The 26,087-nt window shown below is 36.7% G+C and overlaps 1 protein-coding gene across 1 annotated transcript in view; it reads right to left on the reverse strand.

Annotated features, from left to right (window-relative positions):
* Nucleotides 1-26,087, reverse strand: part of FER (FER tyrosine kinase) — a 445,847-nt gene that overhangs the window by 286,229 nt on the left and 133,531 nt on the right. Inside the window, exons 9-10 of the mRNA XM_055144946.1 lie at nt 9,775-9,897; nt 5,875-6,064 (exon numbers count right to left, since the gene is read on the reverse strand). Coding sequence (XP_055000921.1) covers nt 5,875-6,064; nt 9,775-9,897 — 313 coding nt within the window. The remainder of the gene's footprint in view (nt 1-5,874; nt 6,065-9,774; nt 9,898-26,087) is intronic.

The raw sequence follows: 26,087 nt of genomic DNA on the forward strand, positions 1-26,087 counted from the left end.
TACTCATTATCCTAATTTGATTTAAAATTTTCTATATAAGGGCCAGAGTGATAGCACAGTAGGCAGAGTGTTTGCATTTAGCTGACCTGGGTTCAATTCTTGGAACCTCATATGTTCCCCAAGTCTCGCCAGAGGTAAGCCCTGAGCACTGTTGATGTGGCCCAAAACAAAAGACCTTTTTGATGTAGCTCATCATGCAAGATACAAATCAAATCAGTTTACTCTTCCTTGTAATATATATCCTTTAATTTTGTTTTCTTATCTTAGTCATCTAGCTAGGATTTCCAGGAAATGTGTAATATAAAGAATAAGTATTGATATTGGTGTCCTATTTTTCAAGCACAAAGTAGTCAGCCTTTCACCACAAACTGTGATGCCAGCTGTATTTTTCATAAACCCTTTAGTCAATTGAAGATAAATTTATTAACTGTCCTTTATTGCTAGAATGCTGAGAAATTTTATTATGAACAAGTATGGACTTTTTAAAATCCTCTTTGTGCATGAGTAGATTATGTGGTTATTTTTTATTCGTATGCATTTTATTCATTCTCTGTATTATTGCTATATTACCTGGGGGAAAGTGATTTAAGTAAATTGTTATCTTTATATCTTCATCCAATCTAGTGCTTTGAGGTAATTCTTATTTGGTTGGATTTGATTTGCTAATATTTAATTAAGAGAAAATGGTCTGATGTTACTTTGTGATATTTGGTTTTGTTACCATATAGTATGATCCAATAAGATGATTTTAAAGAATAAATTTTGCCAGGCAACAAATGAAGAAATTAATAAAATAGTCACATACTAACAAATTTATGAAAAAAGAAATGTCATAATTTTCAAAATTCACCACATAAATATTCCAACTAAATGTATCTACATGCATGTAGCACTGTAGCACTGTCGTCCCACTGTTTATCAATTTGCTCGAGCAAGCACCAGTAACGTCTCCACTGTGAGACTTGTTGTTACTGTTTTTGGCATATTGAATACGCCACCAGTAGCTTGCCAGGCTCTGCCATGTGGGCGGGATACTCTCAGTTGCTTGTTGGGCTCTCCGAGAGGAACGGAGGAATTGAATCCGGGTTGGCCGCATACAAGGCAAACCCCCTACCCTCTGTGCTATAGATTAAAAAGATTTTCTTAACGAGAACATGAAAACACCCATTTACATGCATCCAAAATTTGATTCATAACATAAAGCATCTTCACTGTAAGACAAATGCTACTCATTTGTAGAGTAAAGATTGTCGAGACATAAATCACTTTCGCTCCATTAGAGAAAATTAAATTATGTAAGTAGTTTTAGGGGAAAGTCTAAATATGTTATGCAGTGCAAGCAGTTGTATTCTAGTCGCTCTACTTTTATCAATTTTTGATAAAGATGGTGCCAGGAACTTAACCAAGACCTTACAAATACAAGGCAATTGCTTTACCATGAAGCCCCGTGTCTACCCACTTTATTTTTAAACAGTAGAAAAACTAAACTACAATGCAAAAGAATGACATTAATTCAATGAACAGAAATTGCTATAAATTTTACTATTTACAATTGCAACAAAATAGCAATATATTTAAATATTTTTTCTTCATATGATTAATTTTACCTTCTCTTTTTAAACAAGTATCTCCATTAGCCTGTAAGTCTTTTTTGGTTGACTTTTTTTTTTTTTTAAGTAACAGATTTTATTTAGAGGTTTCTGAGGGAAAGAGGAAGGGATAAGTGGGAGAGAGAATAGTAAGAATAACGCACTCAAGAGAGAATGCGGGCTTCTCCAAGGGTGGAGGAAGCTCTACACATATCCTAGCACTGGATACGAAAGTATGAGAGTACACATCTCAAGGGGGAAGATGCAGGTGACACATGTACTCCAGCATCACATGTGCTTGGCCACGTGGGCACAAGCAGCACATGGGCTCAGGCAGCATATGCGCCTTTTTTTGTTGACTTTTTAAAAAAAAATTTTAAGTTGTACACATTGTTAGAGCTTGGACTTGAGGCCACTGGTTAATAAACTCTCAAGTGTCGCTAAAAAAAGTAAAAAATGAATGCCAACAGTAATTTTATATATATGTATATATACATATATACATATATATGTATATATATCGGTAAACTAAAAAATTCATTGTAAAAATCATCAAAGAATAAAAACTCAAATCCATGTAAATAATAATGAGATTATTAATAATTTCAAATGTTTTATCTTTTGCTATGGAATTTGTAAGTGCTACTCAAATTTTCTTTTAGTTTTCATCTTTATCTTGAGTGATAAGCCAGTATTCTCAATTTCCATAGAAACCTAAATTTGACCCAGTAATTGATATATCTTTGCAGTGGTGGGGAGAAGCTGTGGCTGGAGAGGGAACCCTAGTGAGCAGTGCACAGGAGTTATTTCTGGCTCTGAGCTGGGGTTCACATGTGGTTTTAGCTGGGGCAATGGTTGCTGTAAGAGCATGCAAAGCAAATGGGTTCGTGCTCCAACCCCAGCCTAACTGTACCCACCACATCCTCACTGCTTAGTCCAGTCTCTGTGCTCACGGATCACCAAGATGACCACATGCAAGTAAAGGGCCGTATTGCTATTTCGATCACTCCAACCCTCAACAATACTTAAATGATGATATTGAAATGATGGCAGAAGAATGCTGATACCCTGGCGATGGATACAGCACAGTAATATTGTATGCCTGAGACATTACTATTGACAGCATTATCACTCACAATGCTTAACTTTAAAAAAAATTCATGAATATATGATGACAGAAGGAGGAGAGTCCTTTTAATATATAGTTGTAGCACTGTCGTCCCTTTGTTCATCGATTTGCTCAAGTGGGCACCAGTAATGTCTCCATTGTTAAAATTGTTTGTACTGTTTTTTGGCATATTGAATATGCCACAGGTAGCTTGCCAGGCTCTGCCGTGCAGGTGGGATACTCTCAGTAGCTTGCCAGGCTCTCCAAGAGGAACAGAGGAATCAAACCCGGGTTGTCCACGTGCAAGGCAAACACCTTACCCACAGTGCCATCGCTCCAGTCCTTAATATATAGTTATAAAGAAAAAATAGACGGCCAAAAATAGGGCTGAGGTACTGGCAGAACAGTACTGATGATCAGTGTTATTATATAATTAGAATTAAACATTGATATTTTCTTCTTAGTCAATTGTTTATTTCAATTTGCTGTCTGATGAATGTAGATATATGAGTGTGAGACTTTGTCCATTATTTAAGGATGGTCCCATTCATGATACAAGATATAGGATGATTAATTACATTTACTAATAAAAATAAAACCAGACGAAGAGAAGAAATGAGAACAGAGGAGGAAGGTAAGTAGAAGAAACACAGAAAAAGAAAAAGGGAAAGAAAACAAGCAGAAAATAAATGTGCTGACCACCTTCCTATGCCTCAGAGTTTACAATAAAGTCTCTGCTTTCATTTCTTTGTGCTGAAAACAATTCTATGAGATGCAGATTATTAAGCATATTTTAGAAGTGAAAAAAAAAACAGATATTGAGGAGTAAAAAGTCACCTAAAGCAATTACTTCAAGCTAATTTGATTCAAACGCCTAAATTTTTTCCATCTGCTGCTATAGAGAGAGCCATTAGGTAACTATGAAAAGAGGATTAACCATATTTCAACTGATACAATAAACAAGACAATGACAACACAAAAGCTGCCAAGAAGGAAAGTTATTTTTTAAAAATAATATAAATATTAATTTTACCAGCAATTAAGTGGAATTTATAAAGAAGAAATCCCAACAGAATTATCAATGTTGGCTTCATATTTTTCTACGTTACTATAAAACACTTTAATCAATCATTTAAAATAAACATTTAAAAGTGTAACATTTTACTGTTCTTAAAATAATTGAAAAGTTATATTCTAATTATTACAGTTATTGAATGATGTAAAACCACTGATACACATACAGTATTATTTAGTTTTAAAATATATATACTGTAAATATTTCTATTTGCTTTATAAAATACACTATAAAATTATATAGATTGGAATAAATTTGGATTCCAATCTGTTTGATTTCTAAGTATATATTACTTTACAAACATTATGGTATTTCTTTGTAAATTCCTTAAAGATTGACTTTAAGGAATTACAAATTTCTTAAAAGACTTTGCTTTAATAAATAAGTTATGTTTGTGATTAGAATTTTAATTATTTTAGGACAAATTTGAAAAAATGATATCCCTATTTAAATTTTTCAAGGTATTATTTATTATGACTTAGTTGCCAGAAATTAGCTTTTTCCCTAAAATGCATTATATTATTTATTCATTGCTTAAGAATTATTATAAAAAATGAAAAACCAAACTCAAAATAAAACTAAAAAAATCAGTTCTTAACTTAATCATAAAAGACTGGTTTTAAATCATAGTTATCAAATGGAGAATATGCTGTAATCTCATAAGTTGAATAAAAATGTTCTTCAACCACACTCTGGAGAAAAAGATTTCCTAGCTAAACTTTTCATAAAACAAAAGAAAAAAATCTTCAAAAGTTTCTCTGAAAAATAAAATACATATGCCAGATATCTACACAGTAGGGGGGGAAAGGAAAAAGGAAAAGGAAAGAATGAAATCTATTAGAATCCTTAATATACAGAGTAAAATCTCTGTTATCCAACAGGGCAATAAAGGCAAAAAAGAAATTATAAGTCATGATTCATAAAGTAGTTATACATTTGAACAACTCAGCTAATGCAATTATAACCACACTAATTTAAATAATTTTTATTTTGTATCTGTATTTTTAAATGCAGTTTTTTTCTATATATATTTTATCACTTAACAACCAACTTGTAATATTTGCAACCAAATAAACTAAGGATTACTAAAAAACCCAGCTAATCCTAGGAAAATATCAAGGATATACCTCAAGCTTTTCCACCACCAACTTTGCACTGGAAATTTTTAATGATATTAAAGGAAGAATTGCGCTGTGCTTTGTGAAATGTTCACCAGTATTACAGGTCTCCATCCACTAGGTAACAATGGCATCCACCAACAAAGACAAAGAAAAATGTCTGGAGACATTACTAAATGTCTCTAGATGGCAAAATTGCTTCTAAGTGAAAACCACCAACACAAGATAAAAAGGACAGAAAGGAAAAAAAAAGATGAAAGAAGAAATAAAGGAAAGGAGGAAGGGAAGAGAAAAGTAGGGAGGGAAGATAAGAATACAAGTAAGGAAAACTGGGAACATTGATGGTGGGAAGCGTATACTGGTGTACGGAAGGGTGTTTAAAGACTGCACGACAGAAACCCAATTACAAACAACTTTCTAACTGTGTATCTCACAATGATTCATAAATAATGAATCAGAAATTTAAAAAAAGAATACACAGCACTTTTAAACACAATTATATTAAATTTATAGTTGGTGGATTTTCATGTGTATACTATATTTAAGAAAATGGATGCTTTTAACTTTTAATAAAATCAATATTCTGTATTACAAAATGTATTTATTTACTGCAGCAAATAATATTTTAATATTCTTAATAATTAAAAAGAATAATAGCCTTCTTCGTATTTCTTACTTCTAACTTAAGAGTAACACCCTACCTTCCTGCTGTCTCCCAGGAATAAAAATAATTGCAGTCTTTGTTTTCAGTTTTGAAGGCAAGAGAAGAGCTTTTTCCTCTGACTCTACAGATGATTCCTGAAAGTGTTCTCCAGGTGACCTGAGGTGACTGACAAGTCTATTTTGCATTTACAAACAAGTTTAATAGGACCTGCATATTAACAAGAGCAATAATTTGTTACAGGAAACCAGAATTAATTTCGCATTCACTAATTACCTAGAAACTACTCTTTCACATTTCTCATTGATTACTATCTGGCTTACCATAGATGTAACTGATCGTGCATCTTCTTCATAATTTACTACTGGAGGCGGCTCTTTCCCATCATTTTCTTGGACTTTCTGCTCTAACAGTTCTTTCTGTGCTGTAAACTTTGCCTCGGTGCATCTCAGCTGCTGGACTGACTGTTTCAGTTCTTCAAGAGTTTGCTTTTGGCTCAGCAGAAGCACAATACTAGAAGAGAACATGTGAAATATAGATTATTTAAAAGTCCTTAACCTGTTTTAAAAACATTAAATACACATTTTGCACTAGAGGCACAGGGCCTGGAAGACAACAGTCACATAGCCAGATTATGGCCTCTACTCAACACTTCTAAGACAAGTTCATTCAGATGGAAATAACATTCTATTTTTCAATGTTTATCATGTAAATTATTTAAATTATTACTATTACTATTATAAATAATATTTACCTATCACATTCTGTAAGTCACATGAGCCTGTTACTGCTGCTTGAAGTGTCAGATCTCTCTGACACTGCCTATCCCAATTTGCAGACTAAAATACTATCCTAGATATATACCCTCAATCTTCCAAACACACATTAGAGCTTACACTTATCTAGATTCTCAAGTATATCATTAAATTTAATTTTTCTCTTACTAATATGTCAGATATTAATCTGATTATTCAATCAGACCAAAAAGAACCTACAGGGGTAGGGGAAATTTTCTTTCCTCAACAAGTTTCTTAAATAAATATGCTACAGGCTACTGGGTAAATTACAAATTCATAAGAGATTACAGAACATCAACTAGGAAAAGCTTCACGAAAGAAGAATAAGGACTCAAAACATAACCTTCTGAAATTGGAACTTAAAGAATCAACATCAATTGAGTAAGTAATCACAGGCAGAAGGAACTCGTACTGAGTTGTTGATTTTTTAATATATAGCTGATCAATACTTTTAAACTCAATTTCAGTTAATGTGTAAACAGGGAATGATATTTTAAAATTTTTTATTTATTTTCTATAGTCAAAAGTATATTTATTCATTATCCATGACCCATTTCATACCCAATGATGCTACTATGAAAAACTTCAGTTCTCAATCAAAGGACATGGTTGAGGAATGGCATTTTTTTTTTCAAATACCATTTGAAAATATCTCAGCAAATTGTATTTTAAAAAAAAATCATCTGTAGTGGCCTGTGTTATATTTCAATGAATTTCAGATAATCATCACAATAAAAAAGATAGGGAATTAAGTAAATCTGAAAAATAGTAGAATCATTAATGACTAGGGTAAGTGATAAGGTTTATTATTCTCCGAAAGACTAAAAATTACAATTAATAAAATTAACTGGATCAGTATATACTATATGCTAAGAGGTAATTAGCATTTCCCAACTAGAATCATCATAATACAGTACACATAAAATAGATATTGTTGAATGAATTTCTTATTTATATAGCAGTTTCTTTTTTTATTTATTTTTTGGCTTTTTGGGTCACACCCAGCGATGCAGAGGGGTTACTCCTGGCTTTGCACTCAGGAATTACTCCTGGCAGTGCTCAGGGGACCATATAGGATTCTGGGAATCAAACCCAGGTCAGCTGCATGCAAGGCAAACGTCCTACCCACCGTACTATCATTCCAGCCCCTAGCACAGTTTCTTAAAACTTGTGAAAGATTTAAAATAAGATAGTTGAGTTGCTTTAAATATATAAATGTATTTATATAGAGATACTCAGACACACAGAAAAAGAAATGCTTTAGAAGTATTAAGAAATTGAAGTGAAAAGATTTTCCTTAGAATCTCTTTTTAGACTATTTGCTTAGCAAAAAATTTGAATATATAATTCAAAGGCAAACATCAACCCTACCAATATCTGACTTAATGAGATTTCACAATGACTGATTATATAAATATACTTAACATTTCAAGATTATGTCCTGAAGCTAACAATAAAAACTTCTTGGCAACAAAAGCTTAAGAGAACTTGAATTAAACAGAACTCTGCCCCTGAATTACCTGCAATCCTTATCCCTTTTAACTTATTCTCTTAAGAGTAAGATGAAAATCAAGAAAATGTTATAATCAAGAAAAGGTTAAACTCAACATTTAATCAAGAATCAAAAAATCAAGAACCAAGAAAATGTTATACTCAAAGTATAAAATCAAGAAAATGTTATATTTGTGTAGAGTTTGTGTATTTTCTACTATCGCCTAGGTATACAATTTTAAGCAAGTTAATCAAAATTACTAACTTCTAAGAGTAAAATACGATAAATTCTGAGGAAGACATAAAAAAACTAATATTCAGTGAGTTCTGCTACATAAAAGATCAAGCATAAAACACAGAATAGAATGAAAAATTAAAAGCATTACTTCCTGGGGCCAGAGCAACAGTGCAGTGTGGTAGGGAGTTTGCCTTGCACATATAGACATGAGTTCAACTCCCACTATCCCATATAGTCCCCAGAACCACCAGGAGTGCAAAGCCAGGAGTATCCCCTGAGCATTGCTGATGTAACCCAAAAAGGAAAATAAAAAGCACTACTTCCCATTTATCTACCCCCAATTCCCCAGGAGCCACTCTCTTCTACTCCCATACTTATTGATAAATATAAATAGGAGAAGAACATGAATCTCATTATCTAGTGAAGAGAGTCAAACATCAGAGTTTAAAAACATATATATAAAAGCAAAGGCAAAGACAGCTGGCATATCTGGTAGAGCACTTTACTGGAAAAAAGAGGAGGAGAACAAGGAGGAAAAATGGAAAGAAATTCACAGTTTTCATAGGGAAATAACTAATTTGAAGGGCATTATTTGGCTGGGTGCTGCCCCGACCCCAAGCAGCTGTCCCTCAACACCAAAGGCATTTTCATGCCTCAGCAGGGCTTCACAGCCACAGGACTGAGCACCACTGAGAACCTAATCTGACAAAAATTGCAGGTACACGGGTCTCTGTGGCTGAAAACTCCAGACCTTCTCAGAGTCAGAGTGGGAAACCTTCCCCCACATCCCTTTACTTCCAGAAGACATGGTAGTCACGTCTAGTTAAATTTAGCTACCCAGATAACTGCCCAATAAATATTCTGAGTTTTCTGGAGCACACAGCCACAAATGCGGTGCAACATCCAAATTCTACTACACTGACATCCCAGTAGCAGCAAACCAAACTGGATGACACAGAAGCCAACTAATGTTGACCATCAAAAGCACTTAACACAGAAGGCTTAACTTTCAATACTGGCTTAGTAAACCCTCATACAGGGACTTAATGTCCCGATGGTGAGATAGAACAATTTTCATGACATTTTGACTACAGAAATGATTTTTTGATCACTGTTAGCCATTTAATAAAAACAAGTAATGTCAAATAAATTGTCGTGGGCCTGCCACAGGGGCAGGCTTTAGGGGTGGTTGGGAAAATGAGACAAGGATTTAGGGAAGGTGACAGTTGTGGTGGGATTGCTGTTGGCATATTGAATGCTGTAACAAATATCATGAATAACTTTGTAAACCACAGTGTTTAAATAAGGTTAGGGGGGAAGAAGTAGATATTCAGAAAATAGTTCAAACCATTAAATCACTAAAACATATGATGTATACACTGTATTGGGAAAAAAAAGATTCTTTTTTATTTGGGGGCTGCATAGGGAGTGTTCCAGCTTGATGTTCGGGGGACCATGGACTGGGGCTGAAAGTACCTACATGCAAAGCCAGCACTCCAGTTAGCTGTGCTCCCTCTTCAAGCCCAGAACCAGATCTTAGAGTGATTCAACTACAAGGTTTTACTTGTAGTTGAATCACTTAAAAATAAAATTACAATGTCTAGGTATTTTTACAGCTATAATAACCTGATATGAAGTTGTTTGGTAAAATCCCACCAATAAACTATCTTCTTTCAAATTACTTTTGCATTACTTACTCAGACTTTTTTTCATATGTCTTAGAAGACTCCTCAATTCTCTTCTCCAGCTCCAAGACAGCCTCTTCCTTTTGCAAAAGCAATTGCTGTGTCTGCACAATTTCTTCTCCTAAAGTTTTCAACCTAGAATGAAATTTTCTTTTTATCAATGATACAATTATCAAGTTTCACTCATTTTATACATACCTGCAAAAGCCTTCATACATCTAAGTTTACAATATCCAAAACCAATAGTCATATGTAATTTAATTTGAATTACATACATTAAATAACAGTAAAACTTCAATTCTTTAGTTGCATAATTCATATTTCAAATGCTAAATATGTGACCAATCACACTAGAGAGAGGAGAAAAGAACATTTCAGTAATCACAATAATATTCCCGGGTAGTATTGTTCTAGAGAGAAAAAGAGAAGCAGAAACAAACTAATGTTGGGGGGCAGGGGTTTGAACGATGGATTAAATTAAATACCTGTTATATCCTAGGAAAAGTCATTATATAGCTTTTGTTTTCACACAATTGTGTATTTACATCATGTTTTATCATTTTATCAAGATGCCTGTGTTCCCTGAATTTGCTCATAAGTAATCCAGGTATAGTAATAACTGTTCGAATAGTTGACTGAACTTATAGAAGTCAGTCTGTCTAACAGTATTTGAGAGTCTGGAATTCACTACTATCAGTCCTCTTCCAAAGGTGGGAACTTACGTTGGACAGCCAACAGTTCCCAAACATAAAAGGGTGAGCCATGACACAGGAGGAGGCGCTGGGGAGGAGCAAGCCATGAATGAGTAGAATTATTATTATTCATTCCCATTTTAAGGCAAATAAAGTGATTCTTAATTTTATGGTAATTTAAACTGACAGTAATCTATTTCAAGATGGAAGACAATATTTCAAACAAATAACACCCACAAAATAGGTCAGGGTACAATACTTCATCAGACAACAACTTCAGAATTTAGAAACTTGTAAGAGACACGGAGGGTCACTTCAAAATGATCAAGGTATAAATACATCAGGAAGAACTCATACACTTAAACATATATAAACCTAACAAGGGACCAGCAACATGTCTCATACAACTACTACTAATACTTGAAGGAAGACATGATTGGGAGCACAATAGTTGGGAGTCTTCAGCATTGCTCTGTTACCACATAGTAGATCAATGAGACTAAAACTCAGAAAGAAAATACTTGGTTTGAAAGAAGAAATGGAAGAGATGCATTTAAATGGTAATCAAAAGTCTCCTCCCAAAATGAAACACAGGTCTAGAAAGAACTAGCAAGTTGTTTCAAACCTTTCAAGTAGAGCTGGCAATGCTTTTTAGGATCTTTAAGGAAATCAGAGAAACAAAAATACTTCTCAACAGTTTCTATGAAGGATTACCCTTATACCAAAAGCAGACAGAGACAGCACAAAAAAAATTATAGACTGATATCCTTAATAAGTGCCAAGATCCCCAAAATACTAACAGAAAGGCTCCAACTACAAATCAAAGAGATCATATACCATGGCCAAGTGGGATTCTCACAATGGAGACATTACTGGTGCCCACTCAAGCAAACTGATGAAAATCAGGATGGCAGTGCTACAGTGCACTGCTAATATTTCTAGTCATTTTCTATGACACAATAAGAGATATATTACTAAACTTAAAGGTTCGCACTTCCTGAGGACATCTCACTATATATTCCTGACTATAGTCCTCAGGCAAGGTGACTCTTTCCTAATGCCAGCGGGGTTCTTATTCAGTTACTTTTTTGGGGGTCATGACACAGTTTGTCCATGACCATGTTCTTAATGTATTATACTTCTTATGGCACTTATCTTGTCTCCTTTCAATGCCAGGGTAGCTTACGGCTTGCCCTGGGTCCAACCAATCCCTTCGTCAGGATCCTCCTTTTCGGGGGGTGGGGGGTGTTAGGAAGTAAGGGCAACTGAAATTTAAGCCAGGTAAATGTGACAAATGCCTAGGAGTAAATATTATTTCATAGTCAATTAATTCCCATGTTACAAGAGCATAGCATCAATTGTCTTCCTGTGTCTATACATAAAGAAAATTTCATTGATTTTCATGAAAATGATAAAAAGGAAAGAGAAAAGCAATATAGGATTATTAGTGCTTGATGGAATTGGGTGTGCCACAGGGACACTGTTTTGGGAGTAATTCAATAAATCTAAGCTCCCTGTGGGAAGAGCAAGGACAACCCAATGTCATCCAACATGTAACTATGATAAAATACATTGCAAATTTGATATTATAATTTTTTATAAAACATATTTTCTGTTTTAATAAAACAGATTATTTACATACCATTCTCAATTAACCAGAAGTAAAATAATGAAATTTAGCAAGCATGCTACATCAAAAGTCTAGTAGGCACTAATAATAAAATATTTCTTTTCCCTTCACAATAATTTTTTGTTTCCAGAAACTTTAATTTTTTGGAGATGTAATGAAATTTAATTTTAAAATAAATTATTACCTGTTGTGATTTCTTTTGTTATACTTGGTGCAATAAAGTATATCTATATATACCACACATACACAAACACATAAAACCACAGGATAATTTGATATTCTATAACAGTTGCAGTAAATGACAAAATTCATTACATTGCCCCATTTCTGATGGGAATGGATATTTTCATCTTGCAGAGTTCAACCAATGTCTCGTATATTCTTCATACTAACTCTTCATCAGAAGGGTATTCAGTGAATATCCTTTCCCATATCCTTTCCCAGCAACCATATGGTCCCCTGAGCACCACCTAAGTGCAGAGCAAGAAGTAACCCCTGAGCATCGACGGGTGTAACCCAAAAAGAAAAAAAAAATGCCAAAACCATATAACAACTTAATGTTCTTATTAAACTATTTTCATGTCATTTTGATGAAGAAAATTAAGGGATCTAAATTTTTAATAACACAGCAGTTAAATGAGAGTAATTATTTTCATATGCAATTTAATATACTGAAATTTAAAAATCAATAAATATAGTATTTCTTCCAGTATTTGGCAAAGAATGGAAACCCAAAACAGAGACAGACATGGGACAGATGTTGGATGAGAAGGAGAGTAGCTACTGAGAATATGAAACAACCTCAAATTCAAATCTAAATCAAATCACCTAAACTCCTAAGTGGTGCACACTCTGCAGTCTAAAGAGTTTGGTACCAGAAACAATTGAAATAGTTTTCTTCTACTGAGAAGCCCCTACCATACATAATCAACCATGCAACTTTAAATTAACTTATTGAATCTATAAAAGAAAGTCTCTTGCCCGCACTCCTGGCTGTCTTACCAGGGGCCCCTCGGAGGGGATGGGCTCCAGCTTCCCTCCCCACCCCGAGCAGAGCTCCCAGTGGCAGAAGGCCACTGGAACCTAGCCACAGCCATGCTCCAGGCCCCTCTCCACAGGTCCGGACAGGCCTCACGCATGAAGGTACTGGCAGAGGAACCCAGGTGTGTGTAATCCCATCAACAGCCAACATTCAGAGACTTAAAAGCAAGTTCCCAGAAGCTCATGGCCGATATCTTGTAGCCTACTTCTCCCTCTGGGAGAAACTGGAAAGCTTCTGAGAGTTTTCTGCCCACATGGGACAGCCCTGCAAGCTTCCCATGGTGTATTCATGTGCTAAAGCCAGTAACAAGCTGGATCTTATTCCCCTGACCCTGAAAGAGCCTCCAGTGTGACATCATTGGGAGGGCCGAGTTGAGAGAGATTTCTAAGATCTCAGGGAAAGGAGGAATGGAGAGGTTACTGAGCCTACTCAAGAAATCGATGATTAACGGGATTTCGTGATTGATGGATTGATTGAATTTATAAAAACAAAATGAAAAATATATGACTAATTGGATAAAGTCTTCTATTTGCCTTTATAAATGTAGTTGGTAAATAAAGTATCATAAAATATTTTCTGGAACATATTTGATAGACAAGTGTGCTAACATTCTTATTTATAAACACAGCATTAGAATTTCTTCAAATCTGAAAACAGGCAGGTAGCAACCCTGGTTTGTATATAAATTATAGTGGTGCAATAACCACAGAATCTCAGAATTTATTTCAAAAAAAATTATGCAATACAACAGAAAATAAAAATTACAAAATTTATGAATAACATCCTGCTAATAAAAATAACACCTTATGTTTACATTCAGGAAGCTAAAGAAATAACAAAATTTGACTAGCAAATTAAAATATATATGTATATATATATTTCTTGGGGATCTGTTGTAATTCCTCCCCGTCTGTTTCTGATATGATTTATTTGAGCACTTTTCCTTTTTTCCTCATAAGTCTAGCTATCAGTTTATCTATATTTTTTATTATTTTGAAAAACTAGCTCCAAGTTGCATTGATTCTTTGTATTGCTTTACTGGTTTCCATATTCTTGATTTCTGCTCTGATTTTTATTATTTCTTTCCTTCTACTAGCCTTTGTATTCATTTGTTGTTGGTTGTCCAGACATTTAAGGTGTGCATTTAGGTTGGTGACTTTATCTCTATCTTCTTTCCTTAAGTAGGCCTATGTACTGCTTTTGCTGTATCCCTTAGTTTTTAGTAACTTGTTTCTTCATTATCACTACACTCAAACTTCAAATACTTTGTAAGTCAAGATGTGTGATAAACAATAAATAAAATAGAATAACAAAAGAAGTCCCAGGTCTGGAGAGACAGTACAACTGCACCATCCTGATGTGATTCAGCACCCCTTGTAGTCTCCCAGGCCCTGACAAGAGAGTTTCCTGCGTGCAGAGCCAGAAGCAGGCCTGGAGCACAGCTGGCCAGTGGCTCAAAAACCAAAAGGGAAAAAGTAAAAAGAGATACAGTTAGAATATTGTGAAAGTACTAATTTTTCCTCAATAATTCCAGACAATGTGAATAACAAATATCCTCTACAAAATTTAACCAAAAGACATTCTTTAAATGTGAAAAATAGAGCTTAAGAGAGAGTACAGTGGGCAAGGTGCCTAACTTGCAAGCAGCCGACTCAATTTAATCCCTTGCCATATCATGCCATGTTCACAGCTAAGAGAGATGCCAGATCACAGAGCTACAAGTAAGTCCAGAGCATAGCCAGGTATGGTCCCAAACTCAAATCATCATCATCATCATCATCATCATCATCATCATCATCATCATCATCACCACCACTTACATAATGGGTGAACAGGCACCAGGGCTTTATTTATACACATGACATGTGTAAGTGATATAGCCATATAACCAAAACACAAACTCAACAAAACTGAAAACATGATATCTAAGCTGAAACCACTGAAAATTTGTTTTTTGTTTTTTTGTTGTTTTGTTTTTGAATCATGGAGAGATAGTTACAAAGTTTCCATGTTTGACTTTCAGACATAAAGTGATCAAACACTTGTCCCTCCACCAGTGTACATTTTTCACCACCAAAGTCCCCAATATCCCTCCCCCTATCTCAACCCTCCCCCGTACACTATGGCAGACAATTTCCCTCTTACTCTCTCTACTTTTGGGCATTAAGGTTTGCAATAAAGACACTGAGTGGCCATGATGTTTTGGTCCTTTATCTACTTTCAGCATATATCTCTCATCCGGAGGAATCCCCCCAACCATCATTGACTTAATGACCCCTTCTCTTTCCCAGCTGCCTTCTCCACCGGCTCATGAGGCAGGTTGACAACCATAGAGTAATCTTCCTGGGCCTTGTCTCTACTGTCAGTGGGTGTTAGTCTTATACTGTGTAATCACAAAATAAATGTGTAAGGTGGTGGTGGCGGTCTCTCTAGCCTGCCATGTGCATTTGGTGGCCATGTGCCACTTTCTCACCTTGGCCTGCAGCAGCAGAAAACAAACATAGGAAGGAGAGAACAGGGCCATTAGGATGGTTGGTGATCAGTTGCCATCTATTCCATTCTCCCCACAAGCCTGTTCCATTCTCACTAAGCTCCCCATTCCAGTCTCACACTGCCCCTCATTCTTGTCTCTTCCTGTCCATCATGCTAGCCTCTCTGAGCTGTATCTCACAGTCTAGGTCTAGGGACCAACCTCCAAGAATTTGGGGTAGCAACTTCACTTGGTGAGGTAGCACAATAAACATGAAAGCCCTTCCTTCTGAGAGAAGCTCTTCTAAGATAAGGCAAAGATCTCCTGCAGTGAGGAGATCCATTCTGGGTGAAACAGCAGCTAGGGGTGTGTTTCTCCTTTCCATAGTCCAACAACCATTTAAACATTCATCTCAATTCTATTCTTAATAATATTGGTCATTTTGCATGGACACACTAAGAGATACATTAAGCTTGTAGGATGGCTCTCCTGGGGACATAACACTATAGATGCCAGACTATAGTCCTCAGACCAAACTAGCCCTTTCTGATCTTTACAGGGTCCTTGTCCAGTCACCTCTCTTTGGGTCATGATAGAATTTGTCCACGAACATGCTCTTAACTTATACTTAAGTATTATGGCTCTTGGCCTGGCTCATCTTGATGCCAGGGTAGATCACAGCTTGCCCTGGGTCCATCCAGTCCCTCATCAAGACCCTGCTTTTGGGGTGCTAGGAACTAAGGGCAACTAAGGCTTAAGCTTAGAAAATAGTGCCCAGGAGTGAATATATTGGGAGTCACTTAACTCCCAAGTTACAAAAGAACAGCATTAACTGTCTTCCTGTATCTATACAAAAAAAGACATTGCTTTAAAGTAAACTATGGAAAAGGACATAAGAGAAGGAGAGAAGCAATATTTCACAAACTAATACAAAATCAGAGATTTCTGAGGAATTTGACCTTTACAAGTAACAGGTACTGCTTAGGGGGAAATGGTGATTAACTGGTTGGGGAAGAGAACACAGAGAAGAGGTTAAAATAAACACAAAGGAATGAGAGTGCCTCGGGAACACTGTGACAGATGTAACACAATAAACCTAAGCACCCTACGGGAGAAATGATAAACCAATGATATTACATTATTTTATATTCCACAAATGAGTGTAGTGATTCTACGTATGTCCCTCTCTTTCTAATTCATTTCACTCAGCATGATACTCTCCATGCCGTCTACTTATAAGTAAATTTAATGATTTCATCTTTCCTAACAGCTTTTGTATAGTAACAACAGCTGCATAGTATTCTATACTATGTGTATACATATATACACATAATATGTGTATATATACACATACATAGTATTGTGTAGATGTACCACAGTTTCCTTATCCAGTCATCTGTTCTCGGGCAATCGGGTTGTTTCCAGATTATGAATATGGTGAATAGTGCTGCAATGAACATACAGGTGCAGATGACACTTCTACTGTGCTTTTTTGCACTAACGGGATATATTTCCAGAAGTGGTATTGCTGGGTCATATGGAAGCTCAATTTCTGATTTTTTAAGGAATGTCCACATTGTTTTCCAGAAAGGCTGGACCAGACAACACTCTCACCAACAACAAATGAGACTCCATTTCTCCTGCATCCGCACCAGCACTGGTTGCTTTTGTTCTTTTTGGTCTGTCCCAATCTCTGTGGTATAAGATGGTATCTCATTGTTGGTTTTGATCTGCATTTCCCTGATGATTAATGATGTAGAGCTTTTTCATGTGCCTTTTGGCCATTTGTATTTTTTTTTGAGGAAGTTTCTGTTCATTTCTTCTCCCCATTTTTCATGGAGTTGGAATTGTTTATCTTGTACATTTCTACTAATGTCTTGTATATCCTGGATAATAACCTCTTATCTGATGGGTACTGAATAAATATTCTTTCCCATTCCGTGGGTTCTATTTATTTTGGTCACTGTATCTTTTGAGGTGCAAAAGTTTCTTAGTTTAATGTAATCCCATTGGTTTATGTTTGTTTTCACTTGCATGGTCAGTAGTGTATCATCCTTAAAGATGCCTTTTGCTTCAATGTCATGGAGGGTTTTACCTACATTTTCCTCCATGTACCTTATAGATTCATGTCTGATATTGAGGTCTTTAATCCACTTTGATCTGACTTTTGTGCCTGGCATTAGACAGAGGTCTGATTTCTGGTTTTTTGTTTTTTTGTTTTTTTTTGGCAGGTTGTTATCCAGTCTTCCCAGCACCACTTGTTGAAGAGGCTTTCCTTGTTCCACTTCACATTTCTTACTCCTTATCAAAGATTAAGTGGTCATATATTTGAAAGTCTGTAATACAATATTCAACTCTGTTCCATTGATCTCTGGGTCTGTTTCTAGTCCAATACCATGCTATTTAATTACTACAGCTTTGTAGTACAGTCTGAAGTTGGAAAAATGATGCCACCCACCTTCTTTTTCCCAAGGACTGCTTTAGCTATTCATGGGGATTTATTATGCCGTATGAATTTCAGGACTGGAACGAAAGCACACGGATAGAAAATTTTCCTGACATGTGACAGACCAGGGTTCGATTCCTCCATCCCTATCGGAGAGCCCAGCAAGCTACCAAGAGTATCCCGCCCGCACAGCAGAGCCTGACAAGCTACCCATGGCACATCTGATATGCCAAAAACAGTAGCAAGCCTTCTGGTCCAGCTGCGGATCAAGCATGATGGAAGAGCCCAAAAGAGCGCCCTTGGACTCCAAGCAGCCCACTGAACTAACTCCGGCACGGGATCGGAGACCCCACGGCGGGCTGCGACTGTGGAAACCGGGCATTTCCCAATTCTTTTAACCTCTCTCTCTCAACCCCTTCCTCTCGAGCACAGCGCAGGGTCCATGGCTTTCTGAGCGCAAAATGGAGACTCCGAGCCAGCTGAAATTGGACGCGCGCACGGGAGACCCCAGGGGGCTGATGACGGGAAATAACCATCCTTTTCGGTTTTTTTCCCTTTGTCAGACAGCGTGGTGATTACTAAACAGGCATGAACTCGGTAGCGCGGGGCAAGGGGGGAAAAAGAAAAGTTATGTAACAAACAGCGGGACTTAATATCTCTATATTCTTAGCAATGGAGAACTATCAAATGCCTCCTTGGCAATAGGACTGTCTTTTTCTTTTTTGGGGGAAACCCCAGCAACGGTAGTGAGTTGTGTGTTGAAACATGGAATGTAATCGAGATAAAGCGTAAATGAAGTGAAACTTATCACTTACAAGGGTGGGGGCTGGGGAGGTGGGAGGGGGCGGCGGGTATACTGGGGGTGTTGATGATGGAATATGGGCACTGGTGAAGGGAAGGGTGTTTGAGTATTGTATAACTGACATAATCCTGAGAACTATGTAACCCTCCACATGGTGATTCAATAAAATTTAAAAAAAAAACAAAACAGTAACAAGTCTCACAATGGAGACACTACTGTTACTAGTGTCCACTGGAGCATATCAATGAACAATGGGAGGACAGTGCTACTGTGCTACAGTTGGTATGAATTTCAGGAGTGTTTTGTCTATTTATTTGAAAAATTTCATGGGTATACTGAGAAGACCACATTAAATTTGTATATTACTTTGGGGAGTATTACCATTTTGACAATGTTCATTCTCCCTATCCATGAGCAGGAAATGTGTCTCCATTTCCTAGTGTCTTCATTTATTTCTTGAAGTAGTAATTTGTAATTTTCCTTGTATAGGTACCTCACCTCTTTAGTTAAGCTGATCTTGAGGTACTTGATTTTCTGAGGTACTATTGTGAATGGGATTTTTTTTTAATCTCTTTATTCTCTTTCATTATTAGGAAAGCCATAGACTTTTGGGTGTTGATTTTGTAGATTGCCACTTTACTATACAAACTATCATTTCTAGGATCTTTTTGTAGAGTCTTCAGGATTTTCATAGTATAGTATCATGTTATCCACAAACAGTGATAGCTTAAGCTCTTCCTTTCCTATCTAGATGGCCTTGCCGAACTGCTATAACAAGAACTTTCAGTTACTATTTGAATAGGAGAACCACTGAAACTTTGTAAAATGCCTGTCAAGTTGACAGGTGCAGGTTGCAGTGGGGTTTGGGATTATGAGAACACTGGTGGAAGATAATTGGTACTGGTGATAGGAGTGGTGTTGAAATATTATATTTCTACAATTCAACTATCACAGTTCATTAATAAAATTAAAGAAGAAAAGTAAAGAAAAAAGAAAAGAGAAGAAAAGACAAAAAAAGAAAAGAAAAGAAAGGAAAAGAAAAGAAAAGAGCCCGTTATTAAATATTGGATCAGGAAAAATAATAATAATCACTCTGAGAATCAGTATATTAACCATTTTGAGTCCAAAAAGCCACTGAAAATTGGCATAGATACCTCAAAAATAACAAGTTTCCCTATGATAATTTTATTCCACTGTAGCACAGATATTGAATGCAGGATGCACAATAAAATCTAACAAGTTTATAAAAATTCTAGTTCCTAGATATTTTCTCAGAAAATAAAGCAATTTGCTTGAGGGAAATCCCTGGCATAGCATTTTATAAACTCCCTAGATGTTCAATATGAAAGCACAGATGGGTTCTATTATTCTAAAAATGCCCCAATATCTCCTAAAAATTGTCTTCCTTCACTCATTCATTAAATACACATGTTAATCATTTGTAATATCTAATGTTTTACCAAGATTTTGGAAAGTCCAAGAAAACTCTAGCCATGAAAAACAAATATTTTCTTTGTTCATAATCATTATTAATTTTGAGAAGTTGCCAGTATTGACATTCACAGAAATATTGTTAAAAAATTCACAGAAATATTGTTAAAAAATTCTTAAATTTTTAACAATTTTTAACAAAAAATTGTTAAAAAATTTAAAAATATTGTTAAAAAATAAAAATTCTTTTATTGTTAAAAATTAATGTAACCTTTCACAGAGAATCATATCATCAATCACTTTAACCTACATAAAGAATGAGATAAAAGAAGAAGAATTTTCCTCCAATTTTAATACCATTCCTTAAGAAAACTTTACAGATCTTAAATGAGCTGGGGGGAAATGTAGATAACAGGCATGCACATATCATAAATAACAGCATTTAGAAAATATCTTTTCAGGGTGTTCTATACTTGAATATACTTGAAAGGCAATGTGATAGGAATAAAGGTTTGGTGAAAGGATGAGGAGCTGACACAATGAAGAGCCATACAATAAAGCTGCCAAGAGATCATGCCAGTTTAGACAACAGCATAGTGCTTACTCACTACCTAAATAATATCACATATATTGAAATGGGATTTCACAGCAACCTCCAATCACATACCAATATGAAAGAGAAAAACTGGTTACATTTATTTTGTTTTTATTTACTCTTTATTGGGGTAACAATGGTCTAAAAAGTGTTTATACATGATTTAGGGGAGAAATGCTACCACTTTATAGCACCACCAATATACAATATATTTCTCCCAGGACCAATGGACCCTTTACAGTCATGCTTTCACCTCCACCTCAGTTCCAACTCACCACACACATACACACACACACACACACACACACACACACACACACACACACACACACACACACACTCACTCCCATTTGGTGACTTTATTTCAGTGTTCTGATTCTTGTATTTATTGAACATTACCTTTTCCCTTGTTTTGTTTCTTTATCACATTTGAAGGAGATGATCTGTATTGGTCTTATTTTTTTCTGATTTATTTTGCTTAACCTGTTTCCCTTCAGTTTTATTCATGCTACCGAAAAGGCAAGACTTCAGAATGGGATATGAAACAAAGGTACAGGACAACTCTTTTCTATTTTGGACCCTGGGTTCAATCCCTTGCACCAGCAAAGACCGAGAAAGACATGGCAAGAATTCTTTATTGTAATCAACAACAGTATTCTAGTATATATTTCTACATGCTTTTATCTACTATCTATCAATCTTCTTTATCCACCCAAATATCATTGGGTGTCTTGATTTGTCTCCAGAATTTAGGTATTGTAAACAGTGATGTAATGAACATTAATGTGAATATATGTAGGATAACATTGGATTTGTCCTTTTAGCCTTGCCACAGGGAACTTAAGTTTACCTTAAAGCAATATCCTTTCTGTATGGACACAGGAAGACAGTTAATATTATGCATTGTAACCTGGGAGCTGATTGGCTCCAAAAATATTTACTCTTGGGCATCTGCTTTCTCAACTGAGTTGCCCTTAGTTCCTAGCACCCAAAAAGGAAGGTCCCGATGAGAGACAGAATGGACCCAGGGCAAGTTGTGAGCTACACTGGCATCAAAATGGGCCAGGCCAAAGCGCCACAATACTGACCTATAAGTTGAGAGCATGGTCATAGACAAATGCTGTCATGATCCAAAAGTAACGATAAGAGTAGGACCCTGCTGGGGTTAGGAAGACTAACCTGACCTGAGGACTGTGGTCTGGAATATACAGTGAGATGTCCTCAGGAAGAACCAAACTTTAAGTCTGATATATCTCTTACTGTGCTCATACAGAATAACATTGCTAGAAATACTAGAAGTAAATTTACTACAACTAATTAAGTGGATTACTAGCTGAGGAACAGGAACCCAACCTCACCGTGAATTGCAAGTAGATGCTCTGAGCTTTGCTTTAACTACAGATATTGGAGTCATTTGCATATACAGCCACCGTGTTTCCACTCTGTGGGATAGCGGGACTCCTGGCAGTGCTAAAACCCAGGGCATACCTGATGGTGTTGGGAATGGGACCCACAATCTCCCGCACACAAGGCCTGTTCCCTCTATCTGAGCCACAACCCTTGCCCCAGAGTCCCCAAGTTTCAAGCTTGCTAGAACAGTCACCGCATTTCTAGTGATGCCTGTGTGAGGGGGAAACTGATGCCAGGACAAGATGCAGCTAACATTAAGTCTCAACTGGGCTTCAGTTTCTGTTTCTCCGAGGCAGGACTTGCAGTTTCTGGTAAACTCTCAATTGAGTGATTCAGCTAGACAAGAAACTGGGCAGTTGGATCTGGCCAGTCACGAAGGGTCACTGCACCCCTCTTGGAAAGAACCCCTAACTGTGACTGGTACCTGCCATCTAATGCTGACCACTGATGTAATAAGGCCCATGCTAAAAATAGACCAGTATATACAACAGCAGATAGGGCGTTTGCCTTGAACACGGCTGACCCGGGTTCGATTCCTCTGTCCCTCTCAGACAGCCTGGCAAACGACTGAGAGTATCCCACCCTCATGGCAGAGCCTGGCAAGCTCCCCGTGGCATATTCGATATGTCAAAAACAGTAACAGCAAGACTCACAATGGAGACGTTACTGGTGCCCGCTCGAGCAAATAGATGAGCAACGGGATGACAATGATACAGTGATACTAGCTGAGGAAAGAAGAAAGCAACACACCCTGGACGGGATCCCGCCCTTAAGCAGATCTCCAAGTAATCTCATCTCCTTGGATGAGACTTTGTTAATCTCCTGGAGGAGTGATCTTACCCCTCTTTGTTGATTTGTTAATTTTCAACCCACCTTTGTGTCACCACCCTATGTGATTGCTACATAAACTAAGACTGTAAGAGAAGTAGAGAGAAAGACGACACAGAATCAGGGGAGAGGACACAGAAGGAAGAAGACACAAGCAGAGCACAGGGCGAAAGAGTATCATCAGAGCCAGAAGCAGGGGAAAGAAGGAGCACAAAGCCAGTGAGAATCAGAGTCAAAGTCAGAGTCAGAGAGAGAAGCAGAAGGGCTCCAGAGGCTGAAGCAGAAGGGCTCCAGAGAGAGGTCAGAAGAAGAGAGATCAGAAGAGACCAGAGGAGAGTCTACAGAAACAGAGTCAGAGATAGAGAGACAGGCAGAGAGCACAGCGGCACACACAGAAGCAGAGCACAAAGGAGGAAGCATCCCAATCCGGTCCATACACAGTGGCTCGAGAGCACCAAACGAGAGTGGCGAAAGAGAGATAGAGAGAGTAAGAGAGAGCACCACCCAAGAGCCCGCGAACAACACACATCTCATCACCCTTCCGTGTGAGCGTGTTTGTATTTTTTATAAATATATATTTTCAAAGTAGTAGTTCTATAATATTTTACTAGAAACCTACTAGTAAAACTACTATATCATATAGAAATCCTATTTTTATTTTTCTAAGAAATCTCGATATAATATTCTACAATGATACCAATTTATATTTCTACCTGTTGTGAAAGAGAGTTCCCTTTTATTTCACACCAGTGAGCATTTGATGTCCTTAACATCTTTGACATTGTCCATCCTCATGGGCGTAAAGTAATATTCCATTTTCATTTTAATTTACAACTCCCCTGACAGTAAACAGCAATGAGCAATTTTTCATGTACTGATTATACATCGTCATTTCTTCTTTAGTAAAGTGTCTATTCAGATCCTCTTCCCATTTTTTGATGGGGTATTAAATTTTTGGATATCAGCCCTTTGTCCAATGTTGGTACAAACATGTTCTATTCAATAGGAGGAGTTGGTATTTAAAAACCGTTTCTTTTCCATTAGAGTTTTTCTTTTTCCATTTTTTTAAATTCCTGGTGTTTCATTTTAGTTGCAGTATTTGAACAAGTATTTATTTTTTTAAATTTTTTTATTGTTTTTTTATTTTATTGAATCACCACGTGAAAAGTTACAAAGTTCTCAGGCTTATGTCTCAGTTATACAATGTTCAAACACCCGTCCCTTCAACAGTGCCCATATTCCACCACCAAAAACCCCAGTATGCCTCCCACCCCCACCCCCCACCCCCGCCTGGGTAGCTGATAAATTTCACTCTTCTCTTTACCTTGATTACACTCCATATTTCAACACAAAACTCACTATTGTTGTTGGAGTTTCAACACAGACTCACTATTTTTGTTGGAATTTATCCCCCAAGAATACAAGGAAATATTTGATACTGAGTTTTCCACTGATGGGAATGAAGAGATAAAAAGTCCGCGGCAGCGCGGTTTACAATTTCTGTATTTTAGTAATTAAATCCAGGGAGATTAAAGTTGGAAATTGAATCATTTCCCTTCCTGGAGCAGCATGGAGCAAAAGCTTAGTTCACAGTCTGGATACATGGTTGCAAGCACTCTCTGGAACCCCAAGTCTTATAGCTGCCTCTGGTTCCTGCTCGTTCGGCATTCCTGCGGCTGTGCAGAGGCATGGCCACCCGGGTCGAATCTCGGCCGGAGCCTGAGCTCTGGCCCCGGCCCGAGCCTGCCCAGGTGTCCCCTGAACAAGTATTTAGTTGCAGTGTTTACACTGTGCTAGCAATCACATACTTTCTGTTGCAACACCAGGAGTCCCAAAGAGTAGGACAAATGATGGTACTGAAAATCAAACTCACAGCCTTACACTAGTAAGCCATCCCAAGTCTCTAATCACTTTTTTTATTTGTTTTTATTTTGGGGCCAAAGCTAGAGGTGCTTAGGGTTCTAACTCCTGGCTCTGCACTCAGGGATGGCTTCTGACAGTGTTCGGGGACCATATGGGGAGCTGAAATAAAACTTGGCTTGGCAGCTTGCAAGAATACTTTACCCACTTAATGCCCAAAATGTATTATTGCTCCAGCCCCCCAATCACATTTTTTAAATTATGCTTTGCATTCTTCATAAATATAGTCAAAGTGCCTTTTGACACAACAGAAGGCAATATCATAAGGTTCTTACTATGTTTTCTTTGAATTATTTTAATATTTTGGACTAACACTCTTTAGTCAAATTTCAGTTCAGTTTTGCATATGAGAGGCAGAGATAATACAGCATATAAAGAACTTGCTTTGTGCATGACCAACTAGGGTTCACTCCCCAGGATCCTATAGGGTTTCCCAGACACCACTGGAGTAATCTCTGAGCACAGAGCCAGGAATAAACTTTGAACACCACAGTCAGTGTGGTTCAAAAATAAACAGAATTTGCATGTAGTGCTATGTAGGTTTAGTCCTGAAGGCAATGTCTATCATCATGTCATCTGAAAATAATAATAGTTCTAGTTCATTTTCTCCAATTGGAATTTCCTTTTTTTTTCCTTGCCTAATTGCTGTTGCTAGAACTTTAGCATTGTACTGAACTGTACTGAATGGACATAATACCTTGAGTTTGATCTCAGAGAAAAGTTTTCAGTATTTTGTCATGAGTATGATGTTAGTAGTGGTATCATCAAATATAGATATTATTATGTTAAAGTATGTTCTCTCTATCTCAATTTTGTTTACAAATTTTACATAGAGAGGAAATCTTATCAGAAGTCCAGTACATTGATTAATATAATACGAATTCTATCTCTTTTTTGCTGATGTAGTACACTCCAGTAAATCTATCATAATTCAGTCTTCTTAAACAAGTGCATCAGCAAAGCTACTGTCAGTTCTTTCAATTTCATCTAGTCAAGTTTTAAAATTAAACCTGAATTAATTTCAAGACCCTATTACTTATTTATAACATTGTGATATTA

The sequence above is a fragment of the Sorex araneus genome, chromosome 1, assembly GCF_027595985.1.
Source record: "Sorex araneus isolate mSorAra2 chromosome 1, mSorAra2.pri, whole genome shotgun sequence".
Taxonomy (NCBI): domain Eukaryota; kingdom Metazoa; phylum Chordata; class Mammalia; order Eulipotyphla; family Soricidae; genus Sorex; species Sorex araneus.